Below are 13,225 nucleotides of genomic sequence, written 5' to 3' on the forward strand. Positions count from 1 at the left end.
GATTCAGCTTGGGGAAGAGATTGGTTTGTTTATACAGAGGGTTCCTCAGACAGTTATTCAGATAATGAACTTTATCTCTCTTAGGAGGAAACACCAGAGGAGGACTTGGAGTCGGGCACGAACATCTGCCAGGTAAGCATAAGAGAGGGAGAGAAGGGGCAAATAAGAGAGGGAGAGCAGGGGCAAATAAGAGAGGGAGAGAAGGGGCAATTAAAAATCACTGTACATTTAATGCAACATTGTATTTTAGCTTCTTTATAACAGAAATAATACAAAGTTCAACATGTTTTTCTTTTCCTTCCTTAACCAGGAGACTCCAGAGCTCCCCACTCCTGAAACCTGCCAGGTAAGGAGAAATCATATGAGCCTGAACAGTGGGCTAATTCTGTCTTTAAGGGCTTTCTTTTTCAAACTAGAGATTTATATTTATATAACAACAAATTGTATCTCTTTTTTACTAGGAATTGGACTGGGAGTACAATTCCTGGTATGAGCGATGCATCAGAGAGGAGGCTCTGATGCATATGAGCGAGGAACATCTTCAGGTATTTTATGAGATTTAAGCAGAGATATTACTAAATCTTTACCAATAAACATTTAAAGGGGAAGTATACCTCTTTTACAATCCTTTTGTATAATGAGCTGCTCATCTCAAAGCCTAATGGTTTAGCATAGGGAAGAGATTGGTTTGTTTATACAGAGGGTTCACCAGGTAGTTAATCAGTTAATGAACTTTTATCTCTTTTAGGAGGAAACACCAGAGGAGACCATGGAGTCGGGCACTAACATCTGCCAGGTAAGCATAAGAGAGGGAGAGAAGGGGCAAATAAAGTATATTTTATGCAACATTGTATTTTAGCTTCTTTACAACAGAAATAATACAATGTTCAACATGTTTTTCTTTCCCTTTCATAACCAGGAGACTCCAGAGGTCCCCGCTCCTGAATCCTGCCAGGTAATAAGAAATCATATGTCAAAATCCCAAAATACTTTTTAAAACTGAATATGAAGCCCAGTATAAAGGACACAGCCAAACATAACAACCCCCTACCCAGCTCAACAGCTCTGCTTTCTCCCCGTATTTATGGGCACACACATAAAAGTTTGGGTGTTGCAGTTCTTTTTAAGATCAAGGGTTCAGTTCATCTAACAATCATTTTTTTCTTTCTCCTTGATAGGAGACACCCCAGGAATCTGGCACTACCATCTGCCAGCCTGAAGTCCCTGAGGCAGAGCAAGTGGATGCTCAGATCACCAAGGTGAGCCTCAAAGCCTTTAATGAAGTTTGAGCAGAAAGATCTAATTAATCATTTTTATCAGTTTATATTTCAAGGGCCTGTATCCCCTTTTTAATCCTTCGGTATAATAAGCTACTCTTATCTCAAAGTCTAATTCTTCAGCTTGGGGGGAGACAGGGGATTGTTTATACAGATGATTTCTCAGGTCAATATGTGAGCCTGGCTGCACTAACTAACATTGGTTCCACCCAGTAAATTAACCTTTTCTTGTCCTTCAAGGAAAATTTTAGCAGTTCCACAAAATACATTGATCTGATTAAACTTTTTTTTTCTTCCCCAGGAGCATGAAACACCCTCACTTGCGGACAGATTCCCAGTAAGCAGCTGTAAAACTGTATTTTGAAACATTAAATGATGCAGTAGCACAACTGTCATGGATACTTAAATATTCCAGCCCTTGTTCTCCCCTCCATTTCCCAGTTTCCTCCTACACCTCCTGTGCTTCCCTCATGTTGGAAAGGTGCAACTGCATTCTATTAGTTTAATATTGTAGTTATTGTGCTTTCAAATACTATTTTATTTTTTAGGAACCCGGAAGATTCCTTAAATTAGGGGAGCCTATAGGAGAGGACCCCAATGGAGTCATTTATGTTGTAAGATATTTTACTCAGTGTTAAAATTGTGTATTTTGTCTCATGCTTTTGGGTGACTCTGTAATGTTGCCTATTGCTTGTACCCTCTAGCGTTGTCCTTATATTTGTGTTTTTCTTGTGGTTCTAAAGCTGCCAATAAACCTTCCCATTACCACACACTATATCTGTTTGCTTTCCCATACTGTTCCATTAGTAATGATCACAGAGCTTCTTTCCCTACTTTTTGTTACAGGCATGGCTCCGCAGCCAAAGAAAGGAGGTGGCCGTTACCATCATTCAGGACGTGGAGGTAATGTGTCCTTATATGATTACTCTAATTAGATACTAATTAGCCTTTTGTTACACCTACATTATGGTTATCATTAGAAGAACTTGCTAACCAGCTATCAGTGTGTTCCCATTTTGACACCAATCAATGAAATACCCCGACCCCTAATAACTATGTAAATGTAAAAATAAGTAGCAAATACCGATTGAATACTTTATGGGATATAGGAAATAAAATAACAGGGAGAGTCAGTCATATTGGGCAATTCTCATGTAGTGAGTATTACAAGGCTGTCATTCTTCACAACTATAAGTTAGTTTGGGGTATCTGAAATGGTAAATGTGTCCATTTAATTTACTTTGTTTCTTTTGCTTGAAACTAGAAGCAGAAAAAGATCCTCAATGAAATCGAGGTACATCAGAAGATCTCAGGCCACAGAAACATCAGCGATTTTTATGGGGCATTTTATGTTACCTCTGTGAGACCATCACCATACGAAGGACTGTGGGTAAGTACAGATTTATTCAGATAGGTTACACATTTATGCACCTAATATATTTATTATAAACAAGGGTATAGCACATGTAACCACTTCTCAGTAGCACCTGATGCTGCAGTCACACCCAGAATGTTTGTGTTGCCTATATCTCACTTACAGCCACATATAAAATAGTAGGACAGACCTACGCAAATCTATGTGCCAAAAATTCTTTATTTGTGTTGTAGGTTTCTACTGAGATTTGTACTGGTGAAACAGTGCAGTCTCTCATTAACACCAGGAAATCCATTGGTCCTGGATGGATCTCCTACATCTGTAAGGAGATACTAAAGGTATGTCACATGCAATGCTCCTCGGTGCTATTCTGGATATATCTAATTAATTAAACATGAAAAATATATATATTTTCACTTTTGCTTTATTCTTTTCCCAGGGCCTGTGTCATCTGGAAAGGCAAGAGGTAATCCTCCATGATCTCAGCTTGAAGAATATTGTCATCACTTCAAGCGCAGACGTGAAAATCTGTAAGTGATGCTTAGAATCTGAAAAAAATGGACGTTTTTTTCTTCATGTTGTTTATTGTTTGGGTTGTATTTATATATGAACATTAACATTCCTGCTTTTGCCATACAATTTCAGGTGAGTTTACCTTTGCCACGCTGGGAGGAAGAAGCAGTAGCACATCTGGCCCTTTACCATACATGGCGCCAGAAGTGCTCGCTAATTTCGGAGACACCAGCGTTCCGCACGATTGCAAGGTATTGTGATGTCTTCTCTCTTGCTTTTTATTTTAGAGTTAATGTCACCTTTATATAAAATGTATGTAGCTTACACACGGGGAACTGCATGGAATGTTCTGCTCACTCACTTACATGCCCCTCTCATAACAGCAAATCCAAAGCTGTAATGTGGTTCCCGTGATATGAGAGGGAAATCTGAAGTAAGAGAGTGAAATGCATTTAAAGTGCAGGGAATAAGAATATAAGACACTAAGTCCCTTCATCTTCTTACACTTTATAGGGGTTTTTAACTCCATGTAACACACACGACTCTCAGATTTATTATCATGTGCCCCTGTGTATATTCTTCTCTAATACTTGTCTTTTCCTTTTAATTTAATATCCAGGCCGACATCTGGTCTCTGGGGATTGCGGCCATCTATATGGCTGAAGGGCATCTCCGTAAGTAAACCCTAGTGTGTGTGTATTATACTGCGTAACTGTTAGTAGAAGGGTCAGAGGGCGTGTATGTGTTATGTTGTAACATGAAATATTATTAAATATTAATAACTAAGGGTCTGATTTACTAAAATTTTAATTTGCATTATTTCCACAAAATATATACACAATTGTTAGAGGCATAAAAACCTTGAATTTGATTTTTTGAGCTCAAAAATGTCCCAATTTAGAGAATCTAAAAAACAATAATGAAAAAATGAGCTAAAAACTGGCGAGCTCCTGTGTAAGTCATTGAGTGGCGTAATTTCCATTGTCATATTATTTGAAATGCCCGAAAAATCGAGATTTTAATAACATATTACTTTCTGATTCCTTGAAAACACAAGGAAAAAAAAATTTAAATGAAAGTAAATCACCCTCCATAAGTTGTATTTGTCAATCATCATATTCTCATGCTGTGTGTTCTTCTAACGTAGCGTTCTGCAAACTTCCCAGAGCAAAACTGATCAGGCGCGTCATTCACGGTCCCGCGCCAACATCATCACGGGACAAATGGTGAGTCATTTCCACTGAAACAGGGAAGGAAAGTGAGGGGGAGAGTGGGGAAATGGACAAGGAAGTGAGGGGGAGAGAGTGGGGAAATGGACAAGGAAGTGAGGGGGAGAGGGTGGGGTAATGGACAAGGAAGTGAAGGGGAGAGAGTGGGGAAATGGACAAGGAAGTGAGGGGGAGAGAGTGGGGAAATGGACAAGAAAGTGAGGGGGAGAGGGTGGGGAAATGGACAAGGAAGTGAGGGGGAGAGGGTGGGGAAATGGACAAGGAAGTGAGGGGGAGAGGGTGGGGAAATGGACAAGAAAGTGAGGGGGAGAGGGTGGGGAAATGGACAAGGAAGTGAGGGGGAGAGAGTGGGGAAATGGACAAGGAAGTGAAGGGGAGAGGGTGGGGTAATGGAGAAGGAAGTGAGGGGGAGAGGGTGGGGAAATGGAAAAGGAAGTGAGGGGAGAGGGTGGGGAAATGGACAAGGAAGTGAGGGGAGAGGGTGGGGAAATGGGAAAGGAGTGAGGGGGAGAGAGTGGGGAAATGGACAAGGAAGTGAGGGGAGAGGGTGGGGAAATGGACAAGGAAGTGAGGGGAGAAGGTGGGAAAATGGACAAGGAAGTGAGGGGAGAGGGTGGGGAAATGGACAAGGAAGTGAAGGGGAGAGGGTGGGGTAATGGAGAAGGAAGTGAGGGGAGAGGGTGGAGAAATGGACAAGAAAGTGAGGGGAGAGGGTGGGGAAATGGACAAGGAAGTGAGGGGGAGAGGGTGGGGAAATGGGAAAGGAGTGAGGGCAGAACTGGGCTGACAAATGCCAGAGGGGCTGCTGTAAGATGCCATAGACAGGTCATTATTTATTGGGTTTCTGTGTATTTGAAACACCAGGGCCTTTTTTAGCCCCAGTCTGGGCACTTGGCTGTGCTGATTCTATAAAATTAGATATAATATAACATGAACAAGTATAATTTTGCCTCTGTTTCATTTTTTCCAGGAGTAACAACTTCCATTCCTTTGTGAGTGAGTGCCTGCAGAAGAGTGCGGAGAGACGGCCAACTGCGAGGCAGCTTCTTGCGCACCCCTTCATCTCAGAGCTCTGGGATGAAAGGGGTGTAAAGAGGAGCCTCATGAGACATCTGCAGTGAGGTAGGGGAACCCCTCATTCTCATTATAGTTCCCTTGATGTATAGACTATAACCAACTACTGCTATTATTTATATAATATTCTCTGGCTTTCCCACATACACAATCATTCTGTAACTAAAGCCGCCAGTAAGGCTTAGATTGTATTAGGGCAGAGGTAACTAAACTAAGCCAAATCTAGGGAACAGTCAAACAAGCTGTGATGGGAGAACATGGTATTATTAAATAGTTGTAGTTGGCCTTTAAATTAGCATGTAATAGAGCATGAAATGGCAAAAATTGTAAATGCAAATAATAAAAATGAACAAATTGCAGAATTATTACAAACAGCTACTCCATGGCTAACACTGAGCTATCTTTCCTTAGGCCTGACTCCACGAAGCCATGAAACAACTTGACTGCCAACGGGGGAGGGACGGGGGCACATACAGGGGTCCTAAATACCATCTTTGGACCCCTGCATAACATCTTGGTCCCGTTGGCAGCCCTTTGTGTTGGCTTCTTGATGAACAACTGCATCTTCTGACAAATGCATCTGAGAAACAGCGGCTCTAGAAGATCGACGTAAGTATGGCATTTATTGTCATGTTTTATTCTTTGTTTATTCTTTGTACATTTTCAAAGAAGAATGTATTTATGGCATAAATGCTTTGCTTATTGTATATTAATCTTTCCTTAGGCCTGAATCCACGAATCCATAAAACAACTTGGCTGCCAACGGGGGAGGGACGGGGGCACAAACAGGGGTCCTAAATACCATCTTTGGACCCCTGCATAACATCTTGGTCCCGTTGGCAGCCCTTTGTGTTGGCTTCTTGATGAACAACTGCATCTTCTAACAAATGCATCTGAGAAGAAGAATATATTATTATTTTTTTTTAACAATTCTTTTATTGAGTTTAAATGTACATAGTTTGCTTTATATTGTTTCATTGTCAATTGCTTGTTGTACAGAAAGAAAGTAAATAAAGTATATTAACAACATAACCATAATAACATTGCAGTGTCTTCTTTGCTGATACCTAAGCTATTTATCCTTCAACCTTTGTTTCTGGTTACTAGCATGCCCTTCAGGGTCTTAGTGAAATATTGATGTTATATTTTAACCTTGTATCTGGGTGTGTAGGTCATTCAAGTTGGGGGATTTGGGACTGATATCCTCCTCGACCTGCAAATCTTAAGAGGGTTCTGCATCTACCCACGTTGACCATATTTTTTGAAATTTTTGAGGGCACCCCCTCCTTATGAACGTTAGCTTATATAGGGGTATGGCTTTGTTAATCATGGATTCCCATGCTGCCACTCTAGGGCCCTCTGGTTATTTCCAGTATAAGGCAATCGTTTTTTTTGCGTACAGTATTAGGAGTAGTGTTCATTCGTCCCTTTTAGGTGATAGATCCTCTACCTGATTTAGCAGTATTACTGTTGGATCTAACTGGAGTACTAGATTAGTTCTGTTCCTTATAGTATTCACTACTTTCCCCCAGAAGCGTTGTGCCTGTGGGCAGCTCCACACCATATGTAGGAAATCAGCTGGGGAGTGACAGCATCTGGGACATTCCTGTCCTATGTCTGGGTGTATTTTATACAGTCTTTGGGGTGTCATATAAGTGCGGTGGAGGTATTTCAGCTGTGTTAGTTTGTCTCTGCTACTGATAATCCCTTCAAATGTTGACTCTAGTATGCTTTCCCATTGGTCTGAATTGAGTTGGGGAATGTCTCTTTGCCATTTCTCACGTAATTTGGTGAGATTTGTATTGCCTGCCCTCGTCAGCTGAGCATAAAACATTGAGAGAGGGTTTTTGAGGTCCTCTATGTGAGTTAGGGTCTCTATATTTCTTGGGGTTATATCCGCTGTTAGACCTCCAAATTGGGTTCCAGTAGCATGGCGCAGTTGTAAGTATCTAAAAAGCATGGTATTGGGGAGAGGAAAAATGTGTTTCAGTTCTTGAAAGGCAAGCAGTTCGCCCTGTGGCATTATATCCGATATATATTTGATATTATGGCGTGCCCATATTCTGGGGTCAGGTATTGTTTGGAATTGCTCCAAGTTAGGATTATGCCATAAAGGGGTGTACTGCGAGCAGTGTAGTTGTGTCTTTGGGAAGGTTTGGAGTGCTTTCTTCCGTGCAAAGAATACATTATTAATAAATGTATACAATAAACTTTAAATGATATTGGTCTGTGCTGTATTTTCTTATTAGGGAGCCAGTCAGAATCACCTGCAAGCCCACTGTTGGCTCATACCCATCATCCCTTTAATGAGTTCTAATGAGAGAAGTTAGAGAAGAGGGCACAGCCCACATCTAACTGAATCCCATAAACCTTCTTACTGTGCTTGTTTTATCCAGACTGGTCCTGCTGGTGATTCCTGGCTTCTCCTAGTGGGTCCCATCATTATCTTTACTTGTAGGAAGCAGAATAGTCTCTAATGCCATTATTGATGCTACACACATTGGTGCACATAGAAAGATGAAAATGTTCTCAATATCCTTATCCTTTGAATTAGTTTCCATCAGTTCCACATGTTGGGCAGTTGAGTGTTCCCGGTTAAATGTCGGCGATATTGGATTCACTGTAACATTCCAACATTAGATTTAGAACAATTCTCATATTAACATAGTAGATAAGTTTTTTAAAAAAAGTGTCCATCAAATGCAACCTTTCTATCTAATAAAACCTGCCTAACTGCTAGTAAATCCACAGGGAGGCAAAAAGCCCACTGGAAGCCTCTCCAATTTGAAAAAAATCCTTTCTGACCAGTCCCTGGATCAACCTTGTAGCTAATTTCAGTTGCACTGTATCTTTTCACTTCCTAACAATCCACCTAATTTCCCCCCCAAGGCAAATTGCAGAGGCTCCAGAAGGGTTTTTGCCTTCCTCTGGATCAATTAGCAGTAAGGCAGGTTTTATTTAGGCATAAAAGTTTAATCTTAATAGATGTGTGTCTTTTTTCAAGCTAACTTGCCATGTTAAGATGCTGCATGGCTGTAGGTGGGACGCGCCTGTTACAAGTAGATTTTACTCCCACATTTACAGGATGATTTGGGCTTATCTAAAAACACAATCTATTTGTGAGATAACTCCATACTGCGCCTATTGTCAGGTGATGTGCCCTGTAATTACTTGTGTACAAATGGCAGGGAAACCAGTATTTGGCACCTCACCAGTACAACGGGGCCAGCTGGCCGAGTCTGGGAAATAGAATCCGTCCCGTGTACTTGGGGACACTTCCCGTGACTTTGTCACTGACAGCTGCCTGTACCCTGCCTGCCCTCCCTTTGTTTAAGCTATGCCGGGGCCCTTTCATCTAATGCACTTAGCAGCAATCTCAGCCCTTCCCAGCACCCCCCTGGCACCGCTACTCTTAGGTTGGGTTTAAGGCAGGGCAGAAAGTATCTGTACTGGGCCCTTTGCACCACTGTGATCCCTTAAGGGAGAATATGTGCTCATATTTACCCTCAGCTGTAAGATAATGTTGTAAGTATCAGTCATTTATCATCAGACTGCATTACTACAGATCTACCAGCAGGGGTCAGTATGTATGTACATCTGAGCACTGCTTGCAGTTCAGGAATACCAGTACCTGAGTGTAAGGTGGCCAAACAAGTGGCGATTTTCGATCTTTCGTGCGATCGTTCAATTCACCACTAACGTTCAGTGCTGAAACGGCAGATAAGGAGGTAGAAACAATAGGATTTCTACCTCCTTCTGCCGATTCAGCCCTGAAGGCAGATTTTGCTCAGACGCCTTTTATGGCACCCGATCAAAATCTTTTAACCCGCCCGATCGGCGAGTCGACCGATATCAGCAGCTTCCTGCGATTGTCCTTCTGTACGTCTGTTTGCCAGAGAACAAAGCAATGCATTGTGGCATGCACTGGAGCATAACAAGTACGAGAGAGGGAACCCAGGCAGCAAAGGGCAAATTCCTGTGTTTGCTCCGCCTATACACACACTTACCTCTTAATACCCCAAACCATCAGGGTCAGAACTGTAATGTCATGGCCAGCACTGGTCTGCCGGAGATACACACACCAGCCTATTGTGATTTTATTATTACTCTGGGAATAGTGAGTGCCAAGCACACATCATATATTGGCAATCGTGGGGGTTCTTTGCCCCATTTGCACATGATGGGTCAATTAGGGCTGATTTGTTCCTTTGCAACTACTGGATCATAATAGGCGCCTAAGCAGTATTTTAAACCAACCACATAGTTATCTGACCTTGAAGGGTCATTGGTTTGCCCCTTATACACAGGCCAATTACCTACCAACTTGGTCTCTACCCCACTGCCCCATGTACAGGCAGCTTTAGTCTTTAAAAATCTATCATTTCAAAACAGAACCAGAGTTTAAACACCCACAATCCATGCTGGGAGCCATCAAACACAGAGCAGTGATACCCAGTTGTGTCTGAAAAGACTGAATTGTATGAAAAGACTGGCAAATTTGCAGGCTTTATCTACGTGGCACTAGGTGCTGGTTACTAGGTACCTACTTCTTACATGACAATGCAAATCCCCATCCATTGTATCAGATAAGGGAACAGAAGTCTTGTTTGTCTCTCTACTCTTGCCAAGAAGATAAAGGTGGACCCCCAAAAGGTGAAGTTATGGGGCTTCCCGGCTCCATGCCCTCCAGGAGACCCAGGTGCCCTACAAGGTCAGCAAAACATCTGTTCATTAATACAAATATCAGCATTTTCCTATCACCGCTGGGTGTTAGAGTCTTTGGTGGGCCCAAGGAGGCCCAGACTGACACTGCGCAAAGTATAAGATAGACGATGGGAGATTTTATTAAGTCAAAGGCCATTGTGCCTTTTTAATGGGCAACTCAATACAAATGTGAAATGTAGCTGCAGGACAGAAATATAAAATTTCATGCAAATTATTAAAACCCATACAATGGGGATAAGTCTTTGCCTTCTCCTTGACTCCAGCCAATGACATTCCAAAGTCCTTCAACAAAACTTCTGGGTCCTCCCATTGCTTTTCTTTATCCGCTTGTCAAACCATGGCCTTCCTGTGGGCTGACTCCAGCCCTGCGTGTCTATAGGCTCCTGTCATCAGGGGAGAGGGCTTCTGTACAACAAATGTCTTTAAATAAGGACTTCCATTGTATTTTCTGCTTCCGGGAAGTCGTTTTTGTGAGCAGTGTTGCCAACTCGCCCTCTGTGATCTGGAGTCTTCCCAAGAACAGGGGAATTATCTAGGAGAAACCAAGAATACAAGAACATTGTTAGAATATTTCCCATCCCTGTACTAGACAAGTGCTGAGCAACACAATAACCCTCATCCAACCAAAATGGCCTTTATCTAGGGCAACGGTTGTGGAAAAGCCTTGTGGTTAAGGCTCCATGGAGAAGCCATTGGTTCCAAAAATATCTAGGACAGCAGGAAAGAGTATTCACCCAATACACCTTCAAGCTGAGCATGATATGTCAATGTAGAGTGTAAGCTCTTTTGGGCAGGGCCTTCTTCACCTCTTGTATCGGTTATTGATTGCTTTATATGTTACTCTGTATGTCCAATGTATGAAACCCATTTATTGTACAGCGCTGCGGGATATGTTGGCGCTTTATAAATAAATGTTAATAATAATTAATAACCTAGGTGGCCTCCATGCTGAGCACCCCAACTGCCACTGCACCATATCACCCCAGGGGTACCAGCCCCACAGCATAAGAATCACTGATGTAGGTCAATGGGCTGAATAGTGAGCTTTCAGGGGTATCTAGGAGAACAAACAAGTTAATTCCAAATCTCACCCTCAGTGGCCTTCAGGCTGAACACTCCCACCTCTTCCGATCCATATCACCCATGTGTTGGTGGGGGAGTGAATACTGATTGCCACATCTTATTTGGCACTGGTGTCAATAGCTCATGACAATGGGTTCCCCCTTGTTTTTTACTCAGTTCAACAGAAAATGTAGTTGCCATAACCTGCCCAGCAGAGTGTTTACCATTGGCAATACTGCCAACGACTTCCCTAGCCAACTGCAACAGTGTTCCCTGCCCAGTTTGTCTTATTATAGTAGTGCCAACATTTTGTGCCACCAATGGGCTCTTCACATAAATTTACCCAACTGGCAATGCCAGCTACCCACAGGCATTATGCACATACCTGGCCAACCGCATGTTCCGATTAGATGGGACAAAGTTATACGAGGGGTCAGCCTTGTGCCTACTCTCTTTATGTCTCCATGTTTTCCACATTTGCCATTCTCACACTTACCTAGTTTCTCACATGCTTTGTTGGCAGTGTGCCGTAGCAAGGGGCTGCTCGAGGGAGTCATGTTTATCCGCCCCCTGCCTGGGAGCGAAGCACTGTTTGGCCAAAACAGCTCAGGACTCTTCTCCGTCTGGGTGCTGTTGTCTTTGCTTCCTGTTTTGGCATGAGATGCCGTCACAAGTGGTATTGGGGGCGGCAGAAACAAAGATGGAGGGAGAAGCAGTAAGGAAGGTGATGGGATTTCATGGTGATCCTTGCCTTGATTCAGACCTACAAATGAGAATCTGGGTGAGGGTTCTACTAAGACAATAAATTGGTTAGCTTCATTGCAACCCCCCCCCCCCCTCCCATGTTGTAATGTGTTTTCTGGTTCTATCACTGCTGGTTTCTGAGGATACCATTATTTCCATCATGCTGAAAGCTTAACCTGGAATCTGTCTATCTAGACCCCTTATGAGCTATGGAGGCATAGAGATCTGCACTCATTTGCGGGAATTCTGGGTTGGTAGTCATGATTTAAACACCATCACCTTAAAGAACCAATAGACCCCAAAGTATTTCAGCTGAACCAATCAACTGAATGTACTGGTAAAGTGATATGGTATCCTCCCCATGCAGGCAGTAAGCCAACCTAGGAGACAGTTCCTGCCAATGCTATGCCTGCAGTTTCCTAACTACCAGCTTTTGTTGGTTGGCCACGCACCCAGTGACCTAACAACTCACCCTTTTTTACTGACCCAGAAAAAAACACAGAGGCAAAAAGCATATTGGTGCAGTGGAGCTTGGCCTATAGTAACTATCACTGCCCTGTGACTGATATAGCTGGAAGTGGGGTAGCCCAAGTGACCTAAAAGTCTGCAGAAGCTAATGGTTATCTATATCCTAGTAGTGAATAACAACCAACCTAGCGTCTGCTATGAGGGCATTAGGAGTAATATTTAATGGCCAATGGTCATGGCTAACATCCCCAGGCCATACAATAAGCTGTAGCATTTACCTATACTTCCCTTGCGGGCTTTCTCTTCCTTCTTCTCCTCGGCCGCCTGGTTGCTGTTCACCGATGTCTGCCTGGAATGGACTCCTGTGCTTGTGTTGGGCAGAGTCACGGCAGCGATAGAAGGTACGGAGCGGGCCGGGCGTAAACTGGAGCTGTCATTCTTCCCGGGATCCTTCCGCGAGCGCTGATGGAGGACTTTAATCATAGCATCTTGCTCGATTATTTTTGCATGCAGATTTTTGATCCTGTTGGAAGAAATTCAGCCCCATTAATGATATGATTAGGAAATGGTTTCGCTGCTTTTAGTTTTCATGGAAACAAAGAGTTTTAAAGCATTTGAAGAGCAAGTGAACCATGATTTTTATATTAGGAAAATGGCATTTATATGACATTACAGGTATCGGACCCCTTATCCAGAAACCCATCCAGAAAGTTCAGAATTACGGAAAGGCCATCTCCCTTAGACTCCATTTTAATCAA

At 42.6% G+C, this 13,225-nt stretch overlaps 2 protein-coding genes across 4 annotated transcripts in view; one reads left to right on the forward strand and one right to left on the reverse strand.

Moving 5' to 3' along the window:
- The first annotated feature begins 3,505 nt into the window (after positions 1 to 3,505).
- LOC116408903 (serine/threonine-protein kinase 4-like) lies at positions 3,506 to 6,506 on the forward strand. The gene is made up of 3 exons (XM_031897332.1): positions 3,506 to 3,839; positions 4,313 to 4,391; positions 5,365 to 6,506. The coding sequence occupies exons 1-3, from the start codon at positions 3,821 to 3,823 to the stop codon at positions 5,513 to 5,515; spliced, it is 249 nt and encodes an 82-aa protein (XP_031753192.1). The 5' UTR covers positions 3,506 to 3,820; the 3' UTR covers positions 5,516 to 6,506.
- A 3,783-nt stretch (positions 6,507 to 10,289) lies between these two features.
- The window catches only part of amotl1 (angiomotin like 1), an 81,663-nt gene continuing 78,727 nt past the window's right edge, over positions 10,290 to 13,225 (reverse strand). For all 3 annotated transcript variants that reach the window (XM_031895693.1, NM_001126890.1, XM_031895694.1), the window contains 3 exon segments: positions 12,746 to 12,990; positions 11,752 to 12,018; positions 10,290 to 10,725 (listed from right to left, as the gene is read on the reverse strand). In XM_031895693.1, the coding sequence (XP_031751553.1) occupies positions 10,616 to 10,725; positions 11,752 to 12,018; positions 12,746 to 12,990 (622 nt within the window). In that variant the 3' untranslated portion in view covers positions 10,290 to 10,615.

The sequence above is a fragment of the Xenopus tropicalis genome, chromosome 2, assembly GCF_000004195.4.
Source record: "Xenopus tropicalis strain Nigerian chromosome 2, UCB_Xtro_10.0, whole genome shotgun sequence".
NCBI lineage: Eukaryota > Metazoa > Chordata > Amphibia > Anura > Pipidae > Xenopus > Xenopus tropicalis.

Bases quoted from the DNA above. Each gene is read 5' to 3' on its own strand.
- LOC116408903 (XM_031897332.1), top strand. The intron at 4,392-5,364 runs GTGAGTCATTTC...CATTTTTTCCAG, and splicing joins ACATCATCACGGGACAAATG to GAGTAACAACTTCCATTCCT.